The sequence below is a fragment of the Rhinatrema bivittatum genome, chromosome 3, assembly GCF_901001135.1.
Source record: "Rhinatrema bivittatum chromosome 3, aRhiBiv1.1, whole genome shotgun sequence".
Taxonomy (NCBI): Eukaryota; Metazoa; Chordata; class Amphibia; order Gymnophiona; family Rhinatrematidae; genus Rhinatrema; species Rhinatrema bivittatum.
In genome coordinates this window covers 478,420,987-478,447,676 of record NC_042617.1, presented here as the reverse complement: position 1 = coordinate 478,447,676, position 26,690 = coordinate 478,420,987, and the positions used below count along the sequence as shown (strand labels likewise).

The following is a 26,690-nucleotide window of genomic DNA, read 5'->3' as shown; positions in this document are numbered from 1 at the left end:
CTTTTCTGAGCCTGCCTGCTGGAGGCAGGGACAGGGGCGGGGCCCTGGAGGAGGGGCGGAGCTATACGTCACAGACATGGGAAGGGGTGGGGTGGGGAAGACAGGGACAAGGGCGGAGCCTGCGCTCTCCCCACACGAGTGACCCTCCCCCCCCCCCCCCCCCCCCCCCCCCCCCCCGAACCTGAGGTGTCAGTGCACGGCGGGAATGACTGTCAACCTCTGCTCTGGGAGAGTGTGCACAGGGACAGGGTCCTCCTCCTTTTGTCAGGTACATTTTAGCAACCCTAAAAGAAATAAACCCCAAAACTATATATATATATATATATATATATATATATATATAAAACTTAAAACAAGAATCATTGAGATATTAGCAACCCCCACCCCTCGCAAAAAGTAATTTCAAATAATTGATGAAATGAGGTGGCGATGCAACCGAAAATCCTGAAAAGCAATTTGCATTTCAATTTTCACGCGGCTGGAAGAAAGAAAAAAAAACCTATTTCATGATGGATAATAGAAAGTCGGTGCAGAAAAAAAAAAGCCCCACAGCACTGCTCAAGATTGCGTTAGAAATCTGGTGGTGAGAAGAAGGAGCCCTGCGACTCGGTTAGGGAGCAGGGCACAATGGGGCGGGTAAGGCAAGGTAGGCAGGGCTAAGTGGGCGGGGGAAGGGGCAGAGGGAAGGGAATGGAATAGAAAAGGGAGAGCCAGCACGGGCAGCCCCTCCTTTCAGTCCTGTGCAGAGCTGCTTCATTAGCTTCAGATCACCTCTAGGATCAAGCAACTTTACCTCCTTGCACGGCTGTGCTATATCAGTTTTGCTTCCCGGTTCCTCGTGCTCCAGCGCTGCCGAGCCCAGCCGGGGTGGCTCATCTCTCAGCAGGGCTGTGCTTACAACAGTTTTGCTTTTACTTTCACTTTGCCTCCAGCACGGCTGTGCTGTAAGAGGAGCAGATCAGCTAAAGGAGCAGGAACAATTTCTTTGATTACATCATTGGGTAAAGTATAAAAATGTTGCGGCTTATAGGCAAAATGTTGAGAATGTTAATGGTAATTTTGTGCTGCTAAGGTCGGGAAGGTATGCTCATCCCCCTCTGCATTACCAGTACTTTATTTAATGAAAAGGTTTTGAATGCATGGCTGCTTTCTGCCTGGAATGTTATTTTATTTAAGGAAATGCCTTAGCACATGGCTGGTTATATATATTTTAACTATTATATATTTAGTGAAACGCCATGGGCACATGGCCACACTTTACCTGTTATTATATATATATTTTATGAACTCATGGCTGGCTTTCAGCACAATGCTTGCTCTGCATTACTGGTTGCTGTATTTATTGAAAGGGCAGCGAGTGCAGGGCTGGTTATCATTCACTTGTAGCCTTTTAAGAAATGCCATTGAAGGAGTCTGCACATGGTGAATGCATAGGTGGTTAGAGCACATGGCTGGCAGTAGCAGGCTTGGTAGCTCAGTGGTTAGAGCACTGGTTTTGTAGGCTTGCTTTACTTTAAAATCAACGTTTTCTATGTATTGCTTTACCCCTCGCTCTCTAAATTGCTAGGAAGTGGGCAGGCTTCATGTCTGCCATGCTACCTCAACAACCTGTGGAGGTGTGCTTTGTTATACCTAAGTATTCCCGTAGTTGGGAATTCTGAGGATATGTCTATGGGACAGCGGTACAGCATCTGAGTGCTCAGCCAGGTTAACAGGATGTTTTTTATATTAATCCTAAAGGTGATATTTAGTATTCAGTTATTATTTAAAGGGACAGCTGTCCCATGTGCATGTTTATACTGAATTATAAGGGGTACAGGACCCTCAGCTTGATAGATATGATGATTTAGGCTGCGCGATGCAGCTCTATACAAAGTAAATTAAAATATTAATAAAAGGTCAGCTTACATCTTAGCATGGTATTGTAGTTCTTATTGTAAGGGCTTGCCAGCAGCCATCTTAAAGTAGCACATGGCAGCGGCCATTTTGGGAGGTCAGCACATGGCAGCGGCCATATTTAGGATCGCCACGAGCATATTTTGACGCCGGTGCCGAGATAATCCCAACTGACAGGTCGATACAGCAAGGCCGCGTTAGAAAGAGTGCGGCAGTGCCGGGCGCACCCTCGATCCCCGCACGCACAGTCCTGCTCACATACCGCTCGATACTCTATTTAAATTGCTTGCAAATGCAAGCCATGTCTGTGAAGCGTTAGGCGAAGGGTTAGGCCCGTGCAACCCATTTTACTGTATAGGCGCTTAATACAGCGCCTATACAGTATCCTGGGTGCGCTGGTACCTGTCATTTCAAATGTCATTTCAACTGACATTTGAAATGACAGGTACCAGGAAGTGGATGGTTCCCCCCCTCCCGAAGCAAGGCGCAGGTGAAAATTAAAACAAAAGTGTAAAAAACAAAAGTGTAAAAAAAGTTAACTTACTGGTGGGAGCTGGCGGGCGCGCGTTCGAGGCGGGAGCGAGTTCGAGGTGGTAGCCGGCGGGCTGTCATCGAGGCGGGAGCCGGTGGGCGGGCGTGCTGTCATCGAGGTGGGAGCCGGCGGACATTGTCAGCCCTCTCCCCTCCTCCCGAAGCAAGGCGCGAAAGCAGCCTTGCTCCGGGAGGAGGGGAGAGAGGACTGGCAGTGTGAAGCGACCAAGCGACTTACTTTTTTTTGCAGCCCTCCGGAGGAGACGGCCATCAGCAGAAACAGATCGTTGCTCCCGGCGAAGATGGACGCCTACACGGGGGAAAGCGGCCCCTGTGCGTGCAATTGGCCGCTCAAGACGTGACATCACATGCTGTGACGCCAAACGTCGTGACGTCACGTCTTGAGCAGCCAATTGCACGCACAGGGGCCGCTTTCCCCCGTGCAGGCGTCCATCTTCGCCGGGAGCAGCGATCCGTTTCTGCTGATGGCCGTCTCCTCCGGAGGGCTGCAAAAAAAAGTAAGTCGCTTGGTCGCTTCACATTGCCAGTCCTCTCTCCCCTCCTCCCGGAGCAAGGCTGCTTTTCGCGCCTTGCCTCAGGAGGAGGGGTGAGGGACTGGCCATCCCGAGCGTAAGATTGCCCGTCCTCTCTCCCCTCTCTTGCAACTTTTTTTTTTTTTTTTTTGCTTTTGTTGCTTCGGGAGGAGGGGAGAGGACTGGGGCTGCCCCGGAGACCAGCACCCATGGACGCGGCCAGGGCAGGAGAGCGGGGGCTGGGGGAAAGTTTGCCGCCTACCCTTACCCCTGCCTCTAACGCAGGGGTAGGTGGTAAGTTAGCAGGTTAAACGCGCGGCAAAACGGCAGGGTAAAAAAGGGATAGTCGGGGCGCACGTTACTGGATGGTAGGGAATAGCTAATTCAATCGTTTACATGCAATATACATGCCGCGTGCGGAAGGGGTTGCCCGGGGATTTTAGGACGCGGTAGGAGTAGGTTAAAGGGGATGGTTTATCGCAGGAAGGCTAACGCGGCCGGAAAGTGAGTAGAACGCGAGTTAGGAGCAGGGTAAATGTGGCCGCACTTTACTGGATCGATCTGTGAGAGCCTGGTGGTGTATCAAAAAAAAAAAATTAAGACAAGTAAATTATTAGTCTGCTGATCAATTAATTGTGACTTTGTAATACAGTGTTTACCAGTACAGAATGGTGACAGCGAGCCAGTGGTCATCGACCAGAGCTGAGTCCGCGATGCAGCATCAGCCCCCCCTTGAGGCAGACGGGTCAGCAGTGGGGCTGATTGAAGTTCCAAGCCGGCCCCAAAATTCAAGGCCTAGCAGGAAGACCGTAAGGAAGGGAAAACGTCAGAAGCAAATGGGTACTTCCAATCCATCATCACACTCCGCTACAACTCCTCCCAATGTAACAGCAGCAACACCCATTCCTGCAGTTACAGCTATAAGTGACTTAGACCTGTTGCTGTTGGAGGTTAAGGAGCATGCTGCCGCGCATGGCACAGATTGGCTTAGGCAGCGCATGTCAGAGTTTCCCTCTCCGTCTCAGGAGCGCCCGCCAAGCGACGAGCCACAGCAAGATTCCACATTGATCTCCTTTGTTCCAAGGAGTTCGTCGGCAGCTTCTCGCAAGAGGAGCACCAGACCACAGCAAGCAGGGGCATTAGTCGGAAAGAGAAAGCGCCCGGCGGGCCTGAAAACGATTGCGGCCGGGCCCCACGGTGGCGATGGGGCGCCCACGCCGACATCAGGTTCTGGTACTGCCCTCGGCTCACTGGCTACAGCTTCTACGGCTGCTAGCACTGGGACCACTTCATGTCACTTGGGACGAGGTAAGCCCCAGACTTGCGACCCTTTATCATCATCAGATTGCAGTGATACTGAGATGGTGTTAGCCAAGTCGCTTCACTCTCTATTCCATTCTCTTAAAAGAAAGAGGAATGTGAGCCAAGGCAATTCGGCTGCTGTTGTCTGGGGTGCTAATCCGGTAACCGTGCCAGAGATCAGTGGGCAAACGGTTACTGAATCAGGGAGGCTACAGAGTATGCTGGCCACTCAAGGTATGCCAGCCTCACCCACTATACCAGCCAACACTCTGCCAGCCCCAGTTCAACCTACTTTGCCGCCTGTAGATGTAGATCCTCTTTTACACACTGCTAATTTGGCGGTGCAAATTCCAGCACAGCAGTTGGGGAATGAAGTTTTATGTGGGGTTACGTCCTTAGCTCACAGTGTGCCAGACACAATAAAAGACAAAATATTGAAGAGGGAGTACATTGACATATTTTCCCTCCTTGTTACGGATATGGAAGTGGAACCCGAAAAAGGGGGATCCGCTGAGGCGAAAGATAAGAGGCCAAAGGTTGCCAAGAACATCCAAAATTGGACCAGGGCTTTCCATATTTTTATATCCGTGATTGTGGAACATGAGCCTGCACAGGCCCCCTTTCTCATAAGATACATGGACACCATCTTGACAGCACAAAGGAGGGGAGGGTGGGCCTGGCTTAATTATGACATTCGTTTTCGGAAAAGCATGGCCCATAACCCCGCCGTCTCTTGGCAACACAGGTTGATTGTCCTTTAACTAGATGAGATGACCCTACAGAAGTCCTCATGGGTGGAGAGAGCGGGTACATCATACAGTCATCCGAGGGAGAGGGGCCTATATCAAAGGGATAGATTTTCCTTTCAAGGTTCGGGGAGGCGGGACACGTGCAGGCAGTTCAATGCTGGCCACTGCACATGGAAAAATTGCAAATTCAGGCACACTTGCTCCACATGCGGTTTTGGCTCCCACCCAGCCGCTCAGTGCCGTACCTCCAGGGATCAAAGGCAATTTCCTCAGCAGCAGGTGGGACGCTCGCCTGATTTCGCGAGCCCCAACCCCGGTCCGCGTTGAAGCAATGCGCCCATGGCTGGATCGCTATCCCTACCAAACCGAATGCGGAGCAAATTTATGCTGGCTTCCTGTATGGCTTCCGAATCCCTATTCAATCTATACCCCCTTTAGCATTAGACTGCCCCCCGAGCAATGCACGATCACTGGCGATGCATGAGGAGAAGGCGGATAAAAAAGTTCAAGCGGAATTGGCGCTAGGTAGGATAGCGGGCCCGTTCCCTTATCCACCTTTTCCAAATCTAGTAATATCTCCTCTGGGCATGGTACCCAAGAAAGAGTCAGGCCATTTCCAGCTCATACACAACCTGTCTTTCCCGCCGGGTAATTCAGTTAACGACCAAATCGACCCCCATTTGTGTGCGGTGTCATACTCCTCCTTCGACTCTGCAATCCAGCTGATCAAAAATGCAGGGCCCTGCGTGCACATGGATAAGGTGGACATAGAGTCAGCATTCCACCTTCTGCCGGTGCACCCAGACTCCTTCCACCTTCTGGGTTTTCAGTTCAAGGGGCAGTATTATTTTGACCGCTGCATTCCAATGGGCTGTTCAATTTCCTGTGCATTGTTCGAATTGTTTAGTGCCTTCTTGCATTGGGTAATCGAACAGCAGTCGGAGAGAAAGCAAATAGTATACTACCTTGATGATTTCCTATTGGTAGGGAGGGACAGCGCAGACTGCCATAACCTACTGGCCATCGCTCAAGAGGTGGCCAGGCGTTTTGGCGTCCCCTTAGCACGAGAAAAAACAGAAGGTCCAGCTACCACAATTACCTTCCTCTGTATCGAACTGGATGCCCAGGCCCAGCAGTCTAGGTTACCTACTGAAACAATTTTTAAACTCAGGGAGACAATCTTGGAGATGCGCAGCCTCAGGAAAGCCACCTTGAGGCAGTTCCAGTCATTGATCGGATTGCTTACCTTTGCGTCAAGAGTAATTCCTATGGGCAGGGCCTTTTTACGCAGGTTATCACTCGCTACAGCGGGGGTTCGGAAAAAACACCACCGTATAAGGGTCTCCAGGGCAATTAAGAGTGACCTGCTGGTATGGGAGACCTTTCTAACAGAATTTAACGGCGTAGCTTTTTGGCAGGACCCCCCAAGGCATAACAGTGAGCTAGAATTATTCACAGATGCGGCAGGAGGTGTTGGTTTCGGGATTTATTTCCAGGGAGCTTGGTGCGCCGCGCGGTGGCCGCAATCGTGGCACCAGCACAAAGTCACCAAAGATCTAACCTTCCTTGAATTATTCCCAATTGTGGTTGCCCTTGTCATCTGGGGGGGAGTCCCTTGTAGGATCTCACATAATTTTCAGATCCGATAACATGGCTGCAGTGCAAGTCATTAATGCTCTGTCTGCACGCACTTTTGAATCAAATGCCCTCATCCGGCATTTGGTGCTCACGTGCTTGCGTTTCAGTATCATATTTAGAGCAGTCCACGTCCCAGGTAGAATAAATAACATTGCTGACTCTCTCTCTCCCGCTTACAGTTCTCGACATTCCACAGACTAGCGCCGATGGCAGACTGTTCCCCGACTCCCATACCCGAGGCGGTGTGGCTACTTGGCCCCCCGAACTTTGGAACATGATCCTGGGGTCTTTGTCTGTGAACACTCGTAAGAGCTATCTCCTGGCCCTTCAGGAGATACTGAGATTCCTGGGGAAGGAATCCCTTGAAGAAATAGAGTGGCCATTGCCTGTTTCCACATTGCTGGCATTTGTAATGCATTGCAAGAGACAAGGAAAGTCCAGGACAGTGGTAGCAAATCGCCTAGCTGGCATTTCCTTTTTCTCTAGGCTTCAGGGGTTTCCCAGTTGCTCCGCATTATTTCCTATTAAAAGAGCCATGTTGGGTTGGGCCAGGGAGAGCCCCCTGGGAAGGGATGGCAGAAAACCCATTACCATCCAGATCCTCAGGAAAATACTCAAATGCCTGGCAGACGTTTGTAGCAATGAAGCGGAATCGCTTTTATTCAAATGTGCATTCTCCCTGGCTTTTTATGCAGCCCTGAGAGTTAGTGAGCTGGCAGCTCACGCTAAGCACGGACCTTCGACAGCATGCCTGCAATGGGAGGATACAAAGCTGGATGGGAAAAGATTGATCCTGCGCGTCCAAAACAGACCAGCTGGGAGCGGGAGCATATATCACCCTCCACGAATGGCAGGGGGAGACCACATGCCCTGTTCGCTGCACGAGATCATACTTGCAGATTCGGCGTTCAACATGCAGAGGCCCTCTGTTGGTGCATTCGTCTGGGTTACCTCTGACTAGATACCAGTTTGCTCGGGTATTGCATTTGGCGTTAACATCCCTGGGTATGAGCACGGTGGGCTACTCGTCGCACTGCTTCCGCATAGGAGCGGCGACAGCAGCAGCCGGCCTGGGTCTGCAAGACAGTGAAGTCATGGCCATTGGCAGATGGGGGTCAGGGAGGTTTAGATCATATGTGAGGCCACCGGGTTACTTTGCGGTTAAGGGGCAGCCATGATCATTGTACATCCACCGCTTCACATCTTTTCTTCTCTTGCTTCTTATGCGCAGACCATTGTGGGAGGCTGTCATTCGCATGGATCATCGGGCATTCTTATGTGCGTTGGGCACATAAGCAGGCCCAGCAGCGCCCGACAGGGGAGCATCTAGGGGTGGCAAAGCAGCGCATGGCATTGATTTGGAGAGGAATTTCAGGGATGGTATGGGACCAGCTATTACCGACTGTTTTGGAACTGCGCAATATCAATCCAGTTACGCCTACAGCCCTCGTCATACACCTGGGTGGCAATGATATGCCTCGGACCAAGAGCGTAGCCCTCACACAAAAAATGCAAAAAGACCTCCTGGTATTGCATAACATGTTCCCGCAGTCAGTGATTGTATGGTCCTGCATCACCCCTCGCAGAGTTTGGAGGGGGGCAAGATCTCATGCAGCGGTGGAAAATGCCAGGAAAAAGATCAACAGATGGATGGTTAAATTCATGAGTACTATTGACTGTTTGTCTGTGACGCATGAATTGATAGACGAAAGCCCAGAGCCAATGAAGGTCTTTCTCAAGCCTGTGTTCCAAACCCATATAAAAAGAAAGAATGGAGAAAAAACTATTTTACAGAGAAATCGTATTTCAGGCTCCAAAAACACCAATCATCACAAAACACCTACCGGGCAATACTCCAAATAACAAATCAAAAACACCAGAAGCATGAACGAGAGTTAAAAAAAAAAGACATGCAGCAGCAGAAACCAGACTTCTTACCAGAGGATGCGAAAAATCCTAAATATTAAAGAGAGAAAACCATCTGCCATGAAGTTGCCTGCTAAGGACGTTTACCCATCTGGGACACCATAGAAGAGTCGTGCGGGCGGTGATGGAGAAGTAGCGAGTCAGCCGCTCGGCCAGGGTCGACAAGTGGGCGCTGAGCTGGGGGAAGAAGGAGCAGCGGCAGCACCGTCCGCAGCCGCCGCCGAGCTCTGCCAAGGCAAGAAGTTTGGGTTGCAGAGGGAGGCGCAGGCGCGGGGGAAGGAGGGGGGGGGGGAAATCGGTATTAGCAGCACCAGGCTGGCACTGCACAGGAGGAGACAGGCACCTACCTCCACACAACACCGTCGCCCCCCCAGCCCCCGAGAGGAGGACGGAAGACTCCGATCCGCTTACCTCGGGGCTCCGAGCGCAGTCCATCCGTACCCTCCTCCGGCCGGCACAGTTTCCCCAAAGCAGGCAAGAGTTGGACTGCAGCTTTATTATGATTCCTTTATTATGATTCCACCATTCCTCCACCCTCTCTGATATCCTTCTCCCAAGCTCTTACCGCTTATATTCTTTTTCTCATGTTAAGAGCTAATAGTTATACATCTTTGATTAATTGCTTTGTCTAAAAATACGAATTTCTACCATATAATAACTCTGCCTACCCTTTTAGATTAATCTCTGTTAGCAACAAGCTTTACAATAGTTTAATGTCTGTTATGTTACACTGTGAACCGAGGTGATGTTGCTAACGTGCCCCGGTATATAAAAATCTTTAAATAAATAAATAAATGATGATAATTTTGTAATTAATCCTTGGCTTTAAGGCTGGCGATGCGCAGAGAAGTCGTTTTTCAGAGCTGCTTGCTCCTAGATAATCCCCCACCCCCAGGGAGCCTTGGCTGGCTGCGACTAGCCGCCGCCGACTGCAGGCGGCGGCTCAGAGAAAGGACTCGAGGATGACAGCTGCAGCAACAGCAGAGCTCCGCTATCTACCACTCTACCTCCTGGCTCCCAGCTTTTCTGAGCCTGCCTGCTGGAGGCAGGGACGGGGGCGGGGCCCTGGAGGAGGGGCGGAGCTATACATCACAGACATGGGAAGGGGTGGGGTGGGGAAGACGGGGGACAAGGGCGGAGCCTGTGCTCTCCCCACGCGAGTGACCCCCGAACCCACCTAACCTGAGGTGTCAGTGCACGGCGGGAATGACTGTCAACCTCTGTTCCGGGAGAGTGTGCACAGGGGCGGGGTCCTCCTCCTTTTGTCAGGTACATTTTAGCAACCCTAAAAGAAATAAACCCAAAAACTATATATATATATATATATCTTAAAACAAGAATCATCGAGATATTAGCAGCCCCCACCCCTCGCAAAAAGTAATTTCAAATAATGGATGAAATGAGGTGGCGATGCAACCCAAAATCCTGAAAAGCAATTTGCATTTCAATTTTCACGCGGCTGGAAGAAAGGAAAAAAAAAAACTATTTTATGATGGATAATAGAAAGTCGGTGCAGAAAAAAAAAAGCCCCACAGCATTGCTCAAGATTGCGTTAGAAATCTGGTGGTGGGAAGAATGTAGTGGAATTTACATCCCCAGGTAACTCAGCAGGCTGCGTCCACATCACAGGCGCTCCCTCAAATGATAAATACCTGCGCTTTATGCTGACTTTTAAATTATACATGATGTATTAACATAGAAATTCAGTCTTAGAATAGCACCGTATATGGGTCGTGCGAACAGAATATTTTAGTTTTGAGTTTTCCACAAATGAAATAGATGCCTTTTCTCTTTTGCTCAAGAGTTTTCAGTGCGGGAGCTGAAGCCAGTACAATACCCCTGCCTCATCAACTGAAAAGGGAGCTTGATGGGACTGTTATCTTAACCATAAAAGTATTCGCTCCCCTGCCCGCTCAGTGCCTTTTGAGTTTTCTGTCACTGAATTTACTGTTGCTATAACATTGTGAGAAGGCTATGTCCTTTTTCGTTCATTGCTTCTGTAACCGTTCAATAAGGAGAAACAGTTTGTGCTTCAAATGTCTAGTACTTTTTATGACCTCGAAGGCATTATTCCATCAGATGGTTGGATTACAGGGGGGGGGGGGGGGGAATTGGAAATGAGATCATCTAAACAAGGGTGGTTATTATTTTTCTGACTGCAACTGCTTATTCATTTCTATAGCACTGGTAGACCGAGGCAGTGCTATACAAATGCAACTTTTTAAAATTTCTATTCTGCCATTCCTGACTGGTCAATCCCTTCAAAGCAGATGACACTCAGGTACTGTAATCAAATACTGCTCCCTTTTGCACTGTCTCTCGTTTAAGTCATCGTGGCCGCTCCCAGGTGGCCAAGGGTGCATAACACAGCCACCACCCTTGGCCTTCCACCCTCTTGGTTTATTTGAAAGAGGGGGGGGTCCCAACTTCTAGCCCTTGGGACCCCTGTGGTGAGCGATATTGGTAGGTGGAGCACAGTCCAAGGGGAGGGGGGAAGGTAGGGCAATTAGCATAGCAAGCCCAGTTGGTCATAACAGATAAGCAGGCCGATGCAATACTGTACGCTGGCTACAGCACACAGCTCAACGCACGATTGGACGCGCATTTTGGAGGCGCGTCCATAACCCCCCGATGCAAAATGGGGGTTAGACCGTCCGAAACACGTGCCCAATCGAGCGCGAAGGTAATAGCACTCATCACATGTAAATGTATGTTGATGAGGCTATTACCTATTTCCCCGATGCAAAAAAAAAACAAAACAAAACAAAAAAGTACACCCAATGCACACATTTTAGCCTGCAAAAATTAACACCTGCCCATAGCAGGCGTTAAATCTTGAGGAACCCAAAAAATTACAGAAAAGCAGAAAATACTGCTTTTCTGTTCCTTTCATCTGTTCCTCTGATTTAATATCGTTGCGATATTAGAAGAAATAGGAGAATTAAAAAAAAAAAAAAAGAGGTGTGGCAGTGGTAAGGTTAGGAAAAGGGACACTCAATTAACAAACTGAGCATCAATCCATTCCTAACCGGCTGACAGTGACCTCTACTCGGCGCCCACTGCCAAGGAGGCCTTAGGGGTGCACAGTTTGCCTTAGCACCTCCTTTTTACCGCGGCGCCCAATTTAAATATTAAATCGGGCGCCGGGGAGAGGTGGATCGGCGCGCGTTAAGGGAGCAAGCGCTCGATCATGAGCACCGGTTTAACATGCGCCGATATTGCATCAACCTGAATGAAGGTGGGGGAGCGACAAGAAACATAATAAAAAGTGGAGGTCAGGGCATGGGCAGACACATAGCAGCAGCAGCAGGAAAGAGGAGGGGAGTCAACGGAGGGTTTTCTATACTTTCTCCGAGGTTCAGCTGAGAATCCTGTTTGTTTCATTTCATATAAGGACACCTGGACACTGCTGATAAGGACTGAAGCGGATGGCAGTCCCAGGGCAGTACCAACATGGAGATCCCGAGGCCAGTGTGCCAACCTGGCTCAGATCAAAGGAAGCAGGAGGAGGGATTGGTCCACTGATCCGCGGAGGAAAAGCAGCTGGATATTAGATACAGGGGGTGGCCTGTGGAGTAGGCCTCCTCCATTAGGAAGCAGGCTGAAATGACCCTGAAGAAGATGATTTTGTGTGTAGCGCATGAATTTATGGAATTAGATCAGTGCAGAATAGACCGGGCAGCAGGTTTTTCTGTTGCCACCTGATATTAGTTTTTCACCACATGGCATTAGAGCCTGTGGAACAGTAAAGTCTGGGATGGGAATAAAGAAGAAGGAGATGGAGCCTCAGGACAGCGAGAGACCGGAAGAGAGAGATCAGAAGGTACGAGACAACGAGTGACCAGAATGAGATGCAGACAGAAGAGGAACAGCAAGACGCTTGAGAGAGACTGAACAGACACAGAGCGGTGAGCAGGGGCAGTTCAAGGCAATCTGCTGCCTGAGGCGAGGGATGAGATAGTGCTGTCCCCCCTCTGCCCCCCCCCCCCCCCCATAGGCTCCCTCTCTCTGGCTCCCACACTCAGTTACCCTCTCACATGCTCTCTCTCACCCGCCCCCCCCCCCCCCAGCACCCTCACACATGGTCTCTCACCCCATTTCCAGGCTCGTTTCCAAATTTTTCCGCCTGAAGCGGCAGCCTTACCCTGCATCATTATAGAACCGGCCCTGGTGGTGAGGGAGCAGACAGAGATGCAGTCAGACGAGGAGCAGCAAAGAGACAAGAGAGATCCAGATGCAGAGCTGCGAGGGACCAGACAAAGATGCAGACAGAGAAGGAGTGACCAGGGACCCAAGAGAGTTAGACAGACGAGGAGCAGTATACATATAAATAAGGTGGGTGGAGGGCCCCCATGGGTCCAGAGATCAAGTGAACTACTGGCCTGCAGGAACTGTGAACTTGAGAGGGTACCGTGCACGGAAGGCAGGTACTACCCTAGACAGAATGTATGGGGTAACTGCACAGAATGGCCTTTTAACAAAAGGCATGGATCTTGTGGGCCCAGAGATCATGGACTTCGGCAACACACACACACACACACACACCAAATTCACAAGGCAAGGTTCTTATGGCCTGGATTGGCCACTGTTGGAAACAGGATGCTGGGCTTGATGGACCCTTGGTCTGACCCAGTACGGCATGTTCTCATGTTCTTAACATAAGTATGGTGGGTTTGCGTACTCTCTCAACAGGTTCACGAGGCGCAGAGGGCTCCTTGAGGGCCCAGAGATCAGGTGGGCTGCAGGAACAAAGTACAAAAGTATGGCGTGTGTGCTTGAGCACACACGCATTGGACTGGAAGGGAAGGAGTGGGAGTGAGTTGCCTCTGAGATGACGGCCTTCTTTAAAAAGAAAAATGTTGTGAGAGTCAAATTAACAGCTAAGGTTTATAAGCAAGGCCGTTATATCAATTTGTTTAGTTTAGGAGCAAGGATATGCAGGCATTAGTAGTGGACTATGGCAGCATGTGGAATGGGACTTGGCAGCAAGCCAGGAGCAATAAAGCAGATAATCTGAATTTGCTAGTAGTGATAGTGCATTGTATAAGAAGCTGTTTTAGATATACAAAAGCCAGAAACTGGACGGCCTCCCAAGCAATATCAGACTGCACTTTTCTATAAAAGGATCTGGCTGGTAGCAGATTCACCAGTTAGAGCTTGATGGAAGAATATGAGAGCAGGCACCATGGGGTTTGTAGGGAGGGGGAGAGGTGGTAGATAGACTGCCTGTATATGTAGTGTGAAGAGACAAATGTATAACTAGCTAACTTTTTAGGTGAATTTTAAAAGCCCAACAAGTGCCAAAACCAGGAGATACGTAAATATTTCTGCCGGCACACCCCGAGCAGATTTTAAAAGCTGCCAGAGTACGAGCATATCTCCCGGTATGTGCACAAATGAAAAAGTCCATAAGGGCGGGGCATGGGCATGGTTTGGGTGGGGCGTGGGCATTCCTGGATTTATGAATGAAACCAGCACGTTAATTTTACTTCTGCTATGAATGCCATGTAAGTCCTATTTAATTAGGGGGAGGGGGATTAAGTAGTCCTATCCCTTACCTAGGCAAACTGGGAACGAAGTGGTTTAACTGGTAATTGCTTGGCGCGCGTATCTATTAAAGACTCCCACTTAGAAACAGCATGTCCACATCCATATAAATTGTGCATACATGTACGCGTGTTCAGCCTATTTTATGCCGTGCACACATATATGCACGTATGTTATAAAATGGCCGGGTCTCTGAACACGAGCCACCAATCGCTCGTACATGTGTGCCCGCGCACCAGTGTTAAAGTTACCATCCCTATATGTTGCAAGCAGAATTGTATAGCTTGGATGGGATATATATTTAATGAGCTTTTTTACTAAGCTTGCCTACAAGTTGTATACTTCAAGGGGTTAACAAATGGCAGGAGCATACAGTACAAGAAAATAATATTTCAATTACATTTTGCTAAACTTTAGGAGAAGGTTACTCGTGTTAAGTTATAACTTAAGGAGCAATGTAAGAAAACATGAAGTTTAAAACTTTCTGGAGGAGACTAATTTATAATACCAACAGTGAGTTAGCAGATTAATTCAAGAAGAGTTTCATTTATAGTGCTAGCTGCGGTCTCCTTTCAGAAAAACTGGACAGGCAGGAAGCGGGCACTGGTGAAAACAACAGGTTGAAAATAAGCAATTCTCAGTTTTGTGATATGTACGAATGTTAAAAACTGGAGAGGCTCATGACATGCATTGGTGCAGATGCAATATTATTCGTGGAAAGCGAGCGCTGACTTTTCAGCGCCCACTTTCTTAACGCATGCATGGCGCCCGCAAGGGGGGGTGCCATGCAATATGCAAATTAGGGGGTCACGCTAGCAAGGAGGCGCTAGGGTCACTAGCGCGACCTTAGCACCTCCTTTCTAACGTAACCCTTGCAGTCAGCCGGTTAAGAAAACCGATGCCGAATTTATTGGCGTCTGTTTTCATTACTGCAGCCGTCCGGTTATGAAAACCGACGCCGAGCATATTGACATCGGTCTTCAAAGCAGCCGGCAGAGATTTTTCTTTTCTTTTTGCTTTTAAAAAAAGTACAGAAAAGCAGATTTTCTGCTTTTCTGTACTTTTTTCAGTGCGCTCAGCTATTAACGCCTGCTCCAGGCATTTAGGGGGTGAATGCTCTATTGCATTAGGGGGTGGATTAGCACCTATTTAACCTGCGTCCAACAGCAAGTTAAACATTGCGCTCGGCTGAGCGCACTGTATTGCATCAGCCCCATTGGGAGCTAACACAGGAGCCTGGAAATGGCTCTTTGTCATACAATAGTGAGACCAGGGTAATGCAGTGGGGGCAGGATATTCACATGATTACTAACTTCTGCAAAACTGGCTTGGACATTGCATTGGGACATGCAGCATGGATGTAAGCACCACAAATCAACTGCAGGGTCAAAAGGTAGAGATGAAGTTTGAGATAATTTGAGCATGGATTTCAATGTAAGTACAGAGAAGAGAGTCAGGCAGTGATGTCTGCAGAGCACTGATGAACAAAAGGTTCAAATAAAAACACAATTAGCAACTACTTAGTAGGTAATAAAGTCAGAGTCAAGAGGCCCATATTCTAGGGAACAATCCATTGTTAGTATCTAATGATTGCTGGAGGCACAGGAGGAAAGAAGAATAAGATTGGGAACAAATGTTCATGCAAAAGGGAAAATCATAGAAACATAGAAATGATGACAGAAAATGACCAAATGATCCATCCAGTCTGTCCAGCAGGCTTGCGCTAGTAACTGCCATGGCGTGCAGTTTACCTCCATGCTGATCAGTTTGCTTGTGAAATTTAATGCAAAGCAACAATTGATATTTCACAGCTTTTGGGGAAGATCAATTCATTTCATTAGCTACTTTGAGGACCCAATTAAATTCTGCTTCTACCTAAGGTGGGCAAAACAATTACATGGGGACCATGGTTAATTATCATTTGGTCAAATAATGGGGATGCATTCTGAGTGGAGAGTTAAGAAGTAAAAGATTATGCAAATCTGGAATTAAGGTAGACGTGCAATGGGGAGTATCTTCCCTTGTTTGGTGAACTTTATTATGTGAAGCCTTTCTTCCATGGATAAGGAAGTCTCTCAAGACTGTTGAAAGAACTATTAATGGACAAGAGGATACTTGATACATTATATTTCTGTTACGCATGTCGGTCGCAGACGGCTGCGACCTCTCAGGCTCACCTCTTTTTTTCCCCGCTCCATCTAGTCTGGGAAGAATGGCACTGTCTGCCAGTTCACGCCGACTTCTTTGACGTTCCCGGGACAGCGTGGGCGCTGCCGGCCTGCCATCTTGGACCTGGAGTTACCTAGGGGCACACGTGCAAGGGCTTTATTTGAATACATCATGGTGGGAACCTTGGGGGCGTCCCCACCCGATGACGTCAACCCATTAGCGTATTTAATGGAACCAGCCCTTGCCTTCCTCAAGTTAGCAAGGAGTTCCGTTGTGCTGTACTCTACTCATTCAAGGATGTCCTGCTCCTGTTACAGCTTTGGCAATTGGACGCTCTGAGTACCCGCTCCTCGGGGGCTCCCCTGCGTTCCCGGCTATCCGCTCCTTGGAGTGCCTTTCTCCTACTGATCTGCTTTTCTGATCTACTTGCTCCAGGAACCACCTACTGTGAATACTTCTACAGACATCATCATTTCTGGACAACACTGAGGAGCCTACGCGGTGTATCCCGATCCTCCGGCCTCTACCATCCTTCTTCAGTGAAAGCTGAATGTAAACCGAAGTGATAATTAATCCTGTTAATTGAACCTCTGTATATAAAAGCTATAAATAAAGCCTATCTTCATTCCTACTCTACAGTATTTCTGCACAGGACTGCGTCTGAGTTTGGCATCACTACCAACATCTACTGTACAGACTTCCTCGGCATACCCCGCTCTGTGGGCCACTACCAGTTCTGTATCCTGAGGTGCCTACTCTCGCCAGAGGGGATCTCTGGCGTACCCCGCTCCACAGGCCACTACCGGATCTTCTCCACTGTGTCTCATTCTGGGTAACTCCCATTGCCCAGGACTGTGCTTCCTTATTGCTAATAGTGTGGACATTACTTTCCTTCCTATTTTAATAAAGGTTCTGTTTCCAGCTGTGTCCACGAAACTGAGACTACACCTGCTGACGGTGAGGCTCACAGGGCTCCTCCCTGTGGGCGGAGACATCGCTCCTCTCAGCCCAGGGGTTCACATCCTTCCCTAAACATAACAATTTCAGTTTATCTGATAGTGCTAAGTAAATGTGCAAGTGTAGGTATTGCTACAACGAGAGAAGTGGGGGCCTTAGGTGCACAGGCATGCCTGTGTATACTTAGTTACCATGATCGGCCTACAAGGGCTAATCAGTCATTTTTAGAGCTGGGGCTGCAAGTTGCCTACATTGGGGGCATGGGGAATAAATCAGTATTTTCAAAGCCTGGCACGTGTTAACATTGTAGCTGAGCTCAAGCCGAGGTGCCCCACCCCCCCCCTTTTTATCACTGTACACAATAAAAAAGCAGCAGATAAACAATGGTAGATAAAGTCCCGTCCCCACATTAGGGCATGCTGCTATAAGAAATGGGTTGACATGTTTTAGAATAATTGAATCTTACAGCAAAATGGCATGCGCTGACACATGTACAGTTATCTTATTGCAGGCGACTGACTTCTAAGGCAGAGAGTGAGCTGAGAGGATCCCAGCACGGTGATGGGGTCTGGGAGTTTCCTTGGTTTGTAACACTTAGTAAAGCGGGAAGTTCATGAAAAGCTACTAGAGGGACTAGGAGAAAATTCAATCAGGTGGTTACACCTAGGGTTTCAAAATCACCCAAGGGGGAAGGTGAATCTAATCTGATCATGGTTTTAGACACTGGGCTATGGTGCTACTCCCAGAAAAGCTGGGATAAGTTTCAATAACTTGGAATCAAAGTGGTTTAAAATAAAAAATCACGAAATAAATAAAATAAATAAATAAAATACAATGAGATATATAACTTCAAGATAATGTAAGGACAATCAAAAAATCAATTCATAAGTACGCAAATGTTTTATAAAAGTGCAAGCCTAAAAAAAATTCCAGTAACAGCAACAAAATAAATAAATAGCAAACGCTAGGTGGAATAATATTCAATGCAGCAGGTAAATTAAGTAAGGCTGGTTTTAAAGACCAAATTGTTTTTCGAAAGATGCATAAAAGATCAGGGGGCAAAGTGTTGCTATTCATGGCATGGGATGCAAAAATGAATGCCCCATTAGAGCAATCACTGGAGCATTCATGATAAAATAATGGAAGAAGCACTCAAGGCCTAAAATAACAAGCATCTTGGGAAAAGCTGGAGATCCTGACTAACGGGCCGATACAGTAAAGTGCACTCAGGCAGAGCGCGCACTGGGAAAGTGTACAGAAAAGCAGAAAAAACTGCTTTTTTGTACATCCTCCGACTTAATATCATAGCGATATTAAGTTGGAGGCCCCAAAGATAAAAATCTGCCTGCGGCCCGCGAGTTGGAAGACGGACGCGAGTTCGACAAAAGAAGCCAGTAAAATTAAGCATCGACTGTCAAACCTGCTGACAGCTGCCGCTACTGTCAAAAAGGAGGCGCTAGGGACGCACCTCCTTTTTACTGCAGGCCCTAATTTGCATATTGTTGCTTTCTGAATCGCGCGCCTAGGAGAGTGGTCTGGGTGCACGTCGGGAGACTAGGCGCTCGCTGGCTCTCCCGCACGTTTTTCTGTATCGGCTCATAAGGTAGCATGGAATAGCTATGAGCTATTTGGAGCAGCATTCCTAATCTATTTTGGGGCATTTAGACTTAGTGTGGTTGTACCCAATGTTCCCTCAAGTTTGGAAAGACTGCTTGTGCAAAAATTTTCTTTCCGTGCAGCTTTTTATAAGCCATGTTCAAATGTGTGCACTATGAGCCAGTATAATGCAAATAATATCGTGATTTCTTGTGCTTGGTTTGTTTTGTTGTGTGCGCGTAGGGTTCACACAGCTTAGAGGAATCAATGGTTGTGCTTTAAACTAGGTTTAAAACCCATGGTCTGGTGCTAGCCCGAGATGTGCAGTCAGGGACAGACTAGGTAGAAGTGTGGCTGGATTGATCCAAAAACAGATGGAAAGAAAGAAGGATGCAAAGTAATACCATGACAGACCTGGGGCAAAGTATTATGCCCAGTTCAGGTAGGGGAGGAGTACAAACTGAGGCCACTGGGGGAGGATCCATTTTTAAACACAAAGATGCAGTTTTGCTGTTCCAGTTCCAGACAGTGATATCAAGCTGCCTTGAGATAGCAAGCAAGGGTTATAGGACACCCTCTTTTAGGATTGGGGCCACATCACTGGCCAAGGAATTGGATATGGAACATAGGCAGATGCAACAGATGAGAAGCAGAAAGAAATAAGACAGATTCAAAAAGCTTTGTGAGGGGTGAGCAACACTGGAAATTATTATGTTTTAGTTTAGATGAATTATCTTATTGTGACAGAGCAAAGGACAGCTTATGGCCAAAACATGGTCGGTATAGGTCATGCCTTGTACATTGGGCAAGGTAATGAGCGTGGATGGGATCAGGTGAGAAAGGATTGAACGTACCTCAAGAAAAGGCAATTGTAAAATGGATGGGGTGGGGAGGAGTAAAAGAGGAACAAGCTAATTCCTAGGCTTGATAATAACAACATAAAACATAAAAAACATAAACATAAAAAAAAGCTTAGCTGTGATTAGAGTGCAATGATGGGGTGTATTGATTGTCTGGTCCCATATAATCCCTAGATTAGTAGGGAAAGGAGCCAAGAGCAAAAAAGGAATGGAGAAAGGCGGGAAAAAGAAGTAATCAGTTATGTGAGGGAGCTGGATGGGGCACAAATGTAGCATGCAAAAATAACATCCCAATGAGAAAGTTTAATTAAAAGAGATGGGATCCACCTAAAAGACAGAGCTTTGGACATTTTCAGTTTAGATTTACAGATAGCAATTGAAGCTCATAAAAAATCCTAGACAGAGGTGGGGAGTCGGATCCTAGTAAGGGAGCAACTGCTCCCTCTGTGGTGGCAGTTCATCAGCCAAAAAGGAATACAAAATTGGGAATGCTCAGGTTCCACTGGGCTGGTGGTGGGTATTAGCGTTTTGTACAATGCAAACAGTCCCCAAGTAGGAAAACACAATCAGGCCGATTCAGTAAAGTCCGCAGGACAGTGGATGAACGCCCGCTCTCCCGGTGCGCGCTCCGGCCCTTCGCCGGTGCGTGCAATTCAGTATTCAAATGAGGTGGTGCGGTAGAAATGGGGAAAAGGAGGCGCTAGGGACACTAGCGCGTCCCTAGCGCCTCCTTTTTGACAGGAGCGGAGGCTGTCAGTGGGTTTGACAGCCGATGCTCAATTTTGCCGGCGTCGGTTCTCAAACACGCTGACAGCCACGGGCTCGGAAACCAGACACCGGCAAAATTGAGCATCCGGTTTTCGGCCCGACAGCCGCAGGCCAAATTAAATTTTTTTTTTTTAAACTTTTTTTACTCTTCGGGACCTCTGACTTAATATTGCCATGATATTAAGTCGGAGGGTGCACAGAAAAGCAGTTTTTACTGCTTTTCTGTGCACTTTCCCGGTGCCGGAAGAAATTAGCGCCGACCTTTTGGTCAGCGCTAATTTCTGAAACTAAAATGTGCGGCTTGGCTGCACATTTTACTTTCTGTATCCCTCGCCCATACCTAATAGGGCCCTCAACATGCAAATGCATGTTGAGGGCGCTATTAGGTGCCGCGAGTTGGACGCGCGTTTTCCTCCCCTTACTGAATAAGGGGTAAGGGAAAACGCGAGTCCAAGAGCAGGTTAACAGTGCGCTCCATTGGAACGCACTGTACTGTATTGACCTGAATGTAAGGCAAGAATAAATAACCTAGGCCAGGATCTGGTGCAGGCCAAGATCTGGCTGGCCTTTGTGGAATAATAAATAAATGGCGGGGATTGCACAGCATGGCTGTCCCATTCCTGATCATCTTGCACAGTACAGCTTGATGTGGATATAAATACTAAATAAATAATGATGAAAGGGTGATATTGATAACAAAAGAAAAGTCTCCTGGCTGGTAAGTGCTGCATTAGCACAGATATGGGGGTTTTGGTTAGGTCATACTTTAGTTTATTGAAAGCTGATGGCCTATATCTTCCATTGTTCTTTGGTTCTGTTGCAAGATCAGAATTAATGTGTTAAGCTATGTTGAATGAATAAATTTTGGATTGGGGAAGGGAAAGGGTGTGGAGGGGGGTAGAGTGGGGAGGACGTGTGATGCGGCATGCCTGTGTTATGCATATTTTCCACAGCAACTGCAAAGGCTGTCAGTATCATAACAGTGCTTACAGGAGACACATACGCGACAAATAGGAGGTTTCAGGAAATATGCTTTATTACAGTAACCACAGGTAAAATCGTGGGATACATACAAGGCTAAAGTGGGATACATACAAGGTTATGGTCAAGGAAGAGCAAAGGCTTAAAGCTGAAAAGCACCCTCAGAAATTTGAGTTTTAGGTAGCACTTGGATATGAGCTGTTCTAGGCATAGAGTGCAGGAAGCTGGAAAGTGAGGCATCGGGAGCTGGAAATGGAGGTAAAGAGCGCAGAAAAGAGAAGCTTGGCCAATGAATGGAGTCACACGGAGGAGTAGAGGGGGATGTAAGAGAGGTCAGTTAATGTGGAGCTGCAGAGGGAAGGCACTTGTGTGACAAAGGCAGGGAGAAAGAATAGGCTTTTAGCTTTCATTTGAATAAGGTAGGTCTCCTTTCTGAACTTTTTACTAACTTTTCCTGAGTAGGTGCAAGGTATCAAATCATGATGAAGTACTCTGTCTAAGTATGTGGAATACCTGCATCATGCTAATAGCATGCACTTTATTTTTCACAATATTCCCATTGGATAATTCTCCTAATTGGCTAGATAATGAGTTAAATTACAAAAAACACATCACAACAAGAACAAGAGAAGGCTTCCACAAAATTCAAATTCTCAAATACCTAAAACCATTGCTTCACCCCCAGGACTTCAGAACCGTTCTTCAAACCCTCATCTTCTCCAGTTTGGACTACTGCAACTCCCTTCTAATTGGCCTTCCTAAATCAACCTTAAGACCACTGCAGTTACTCCAAAATGCAGCTGCCAGAATTCTGACTGGCAAAAGAAAATCTGACCACATATCCCCAGTACTCTACAATTTACATTGGTTATCGGTTGAAAAAAGAATAGAGTACAAAATCCTCACAATCCTACACAAGACAATTCATAAAGTAGATTACACTGCCCTGGACAATATTATACATTTACATAAATCATCACGTACAACAAGGTCAACTTATAAAATTCAGCTGGATGTTCCTTCCCTACCACAAGCCAAATTATCCTCCACAAGAAATAGAGCCATCTCCATCATCGGCCCAAAATTATGGAACTCATTACCTCATCACCTCAATTCGCAAGTAAACGTTAAATCTTTTAAAAAAGAACTTAAAGCCTGGCTACTATCACAGTCCTGCAATGGATGCTCACCCAATGACAGCAGAACATAAATCTTTGATTTCATCCTCTGCGCGTTCTTTTCTACGAGAACAATCCCCCTCCTACAATGACCACTCTGACTCACAGAAACCTTCTCGCTTTTGTTATGGTATTAACCGTCCCCCTACAAGATTTTTATACAGTCATATTTCTAATATTCAATGTATTTACTGATCACTACTAAGTTATTGTTCTGATTCAATTTTTTACTGTTATACTGTTATGGATTTAAATGTAACTGGTTTGTTATAATGTAAACCGGAGTGAAGGCATTGTCTGCTATACCTCGGTATATAAACGAATGCTAAATAAATAAAATAAAAAAAATAAATAAAAAGCAACAAAATCACAGTGAAAGCCTGTGCTGTGTGCTGTTTCCCCCCCTTTCACCTCAGCTGAAAATGCACGCCTTCGTCCACTGGCACAAACCATGTCTCATTGTCCCCTTTCCTCTGCATTCTGTTCTGGGTCACTCCTGCTACACAGTTGGATTGTAAACTCTTCCTAAAAGAGATCCCACCACCCTTTATACCTTTTAAACTTGCATGACTTATTTTAAGCATATGCTGCTCCCTTTTGCATTGTCAGTATTATATAAAAAGACAATAATGAAATACCGAAACAACATACTTATGCTCTATTGTTAATATTCAATTAAAATTAATTTGTATTTTAGTTTTATGGATAAGTGCTGACTTTTACTTCCAGGTACTGGGTACCTGGTTTAATATTTTTCTCAGTGTTTGGGTGGCTCGTGAGTTTGGCGTTTAAGCTTTTTCTCTGCTTTTGTGGGATAAAGGTAGTTGGTATGCTTATATTTGCATTTTAATTTGAGGGATCTTTTTGGAGAAGCAAATTGATCCTTCCTAAATATCCTTCCTTCCCTACTCCTCATCCACCCACCCATTTCCAACTTGTAGAGATTATGAGGCAGATCCCCGATTTCTTATAGCTTTATCCAATTTGATAATGTGATCCCTATCCTCACTTAAATCCCTATTCACCCACCTTTGAAGCTTATTATGGCCTGGATTCTAAGAAGCCTCTCCGCTTACACACAAGTTATCTTGGGTTTTCGGATAAGGAAACTGCATTCTTGCCATTGCTGGATGCCATTTTCCACTAGCTAGATGTGTGTTTTATTTGAAGATGCAGCTAGCAGGCTTTTCCCCTAATAGTTTGATTCTAGTGCATTGATGAGAACCTTACTAAGCTCATGTGAATTGCTGGTCAATCTGGGTGTCAGTTTAGAGTATCAGTATAGTATTGCTCATACTTTTTGGGAAGGACATAGAGTCCCACCCTCCCCAACTGGCTGATTTTCCTCTATAGATTCCTAAGAGACCTTATTTGTTGTCCCTTCTGCTCAATTAAAGTTTCTTTTTCCTCAGTTAATCCCATCTATATCCCACTTGGTTTAGTTTTTCCCAATGGTCTCACTGTTTTAATTCAAAGCCTCTTGATTGGTTATTGTCTTGTCTTGTCTGTCTGTCTGTCTTGACTAGATTGTATGAAAGTTCCAAGGAGCAGAGACTGTTTCTTATGTCTCTGTAAAGTGCTGCATATTTTTCTCCCAGGCACATGTAAACATCTGAAATTGTGTGTGGGAGGAGGAGTGGGGAGCGTCCCCACTATTTTCTATTTTTCTATTTAATTAAAAATACAGCAGACACATCATTATGATGATTTTGCACAGGGGTTCCCGACTTGTTTGTCTGGGCTCATTAAAAGGTCCATAGAGAGTTATTTGTGGGTCACAACATAAAATTCTCTCTGCGGTCATTCAGCCAGGGAAAAATACAAAGCTTTTGTCAGCCAGACAGTAGTTTGTGATTTATATGAAACGTACAGCATTATATTTACAGCCTGGTCTCCAATGCATAATGTGTGTGTGAGAACAGTGATGGTGAGTGGTTCTGACGCCATAAATAAATAAGTGAAACTACCCTTAGATTTATAAGTACCGGTTAGGGAGCCTGCTAATGCAGCAAGTCCTCAAAACATCAACTTGACGGTTTTAGCCTTTTTCAACCAAGTCTCAAAGCACTGGAGCAGTGATTCGCTTCGTCTCTTTGTCAGTCGGTCCAGGAGCATGATAAGTTCTGCAAAAGATGAATTTAAGGGGAAGCTTGTGTGTTGTGCTGGCACCTTCCCTATTGAAAATTACCTCAGTTTGGGCAGATCTGGTGGCACGCTGTCAGTGCTGCATGCGGCCATTTAGAGGTTTCCTGGTTCATTTTCCAGATTGCGCCTTCTGCGCACTGGGGTCGGTTAGGACTGGGGATGCTGCGGAGGCAGGACTCACAGCCACTGGAAGGGAAGGGAGCTATGGCTCTTATTAAGGGTAACACCTGATGGCTGGATTTAGAAGTTCCAGAAGGAGCCCTGGTTCATAGTGCCAGCCTCAAGACTATCGCTGCAATGACCAGACTAGAAACAGAGAGAATGAGGGGATGTTAAAATAGAGTAAACCCCCAGCAGTTGTTGTCAGGGCTGGTGCAAGGGTATTAGGCGCCCTAGGCAAAACGTCAGCTATGCCGCCCCCCCGCCACCACACACAATTAACTTACATTGTGCATTAATGAAAATAACGAAGTCTGTATTTATTACAGAACACTTATTTGACATTTTTATGCCATGTAAACCATTGAGATGATTTGTCTTATCGACGGTATAGAAACTCTTTTATAAATAAATAAATAAAAATAAATAAAATAAACATAAACCAAAGCTATACTTGTTGCTCAAACAAAAAAAGCAGACACATCACATAATATTAAATAATTAAAATGACAGTCAATCAAGAAAAATAAACTTAAAAAGCCATCTTTACTTACCCCCTCCAGCAGCTCTCTTACTCCTCTTCCATGCAGGCTGTAGTACACTCCAGAAGCAGCAGTAGAGGCTAAGCTCTATACTCATGGTCCTCTTCCTTAAGGCCCATGTCTCTCACACACACACACCATATCAGTCATGCCCCCATGACCAGTTTCTGTCTCTCACACACCAATCATCTCCCAAACAGTCTTTGACAAACACACCAGTCACCTTCCTGAACAGTTTCTCTCATGCCATACACACACAGGCTTCCCACTCCCGTGTTCCACTTACATATATGGGTTTCTCATTCTCATAATCACTGTCTCTTTCTCACACACATACCCAGAGTTCTCACTTCCATGCTTTTTTTCTCTTTCACACACACACATCAGTCACATCCCTGACTGTCTCACACATCAGTCATCTCCTTGAGCAGTCACTTTCATTGTCTCTCACATATACACATACATCAGCTCTCTGACCAGTTTCTCTCAATCACACACACATGCTCTTGATCAAATACATTCTCTCACTTACACACAGGCTCTCAATCACACACAGGCAGGCTGGCTGGCTGGCTGCTTCTCTCGCTTTCTCTCACTCACTCCCCCCCCCCCCCCCCAGCACAAACGGTAGCTGCTCCTCCTCCTCCAGCCCCCGCAAGCCAAGAAGGAAGAATCCCATCGGCTGCAGGAGGCTCGTGCTGCTGACTCCTCTCCCGATTACCGGCTGCTTCAGTTGCTCGGGGGCCGATGCTGCTGTCGCCGCTATTTTTTTCATGCGGCACGACTCTTTCTCCTTCCCGCGCATCACTTCCTGTTCCGGGTCACGGGGGGGGCGGGAAGAAGAAAAGGCCAGCCGCGGATTCAACAGCTTTTTTTTTTTTGCACAGCTGCCGTTCCCGCTGGGCTTGAACGTGCTGATAGCCCGGCGGGAACGGCAGCAGGGAAGAAAGAGCAGCGGGAGGGACCGGGAGCCACGCGAACCGCTGGGGGAGGTCAGATGGGTCTTTTGGGGCGGGCTGCCGGCAGCGGCACTTTTATTTTTATCGGGGGGGGGGCGGCGGCTTAATGCAGCACTTTTATTTTTACCGGGGCAGGCTACGGCTCTCTTAATTTTACCGGGGCAGTGCCGCCCCCGGGAAGCTGGCGCCCTAGGCGACCGCCTAGTTCGCCTAGTGCTTCCGCCGGCCCTGGTTGTTGTTGTTGTTGTTATTAT

General features: G+C 47.0%; 1 protein-coding gene across 1 annotated transcript; it reads left to right on the top strand.

Moving 5' to 3' along the window:
• The first annotated feature begins 744 nt into the window (after nucleotides 1-744).
• On the top strand, nucleotides 745-9,306 carry LOC115088075. Its single transcript, XM_029595998.1, has 2 exons — nucleotides 745-1,001; nucleotides 3,613-9,306. Exon 2 carries the CDS (start codon nucleotides 3,629-3,631, stop codon nucleotides 5,021-5,023), a length of 1,395 nt encoding a protein of 464 aa, XP_029451858.1. The 5' UTR covers nucleotides 745-1,001; nucleotides 3,613-3,628; the 3' UTR covers nucleotides 5,024-9,306.
• Nucleotides 9,307-26,690: the final 17,384 nt, after the last annotated feature.

Coding starts and splice junctions, on each gene's coding strand:
- LOC115088075 (XM_029595998.1), top strand. CDS start 3,629: ATGGTGACAGCGAGCCAGTGGTCATCGACCAGAGCTGAGTCCGCGATG.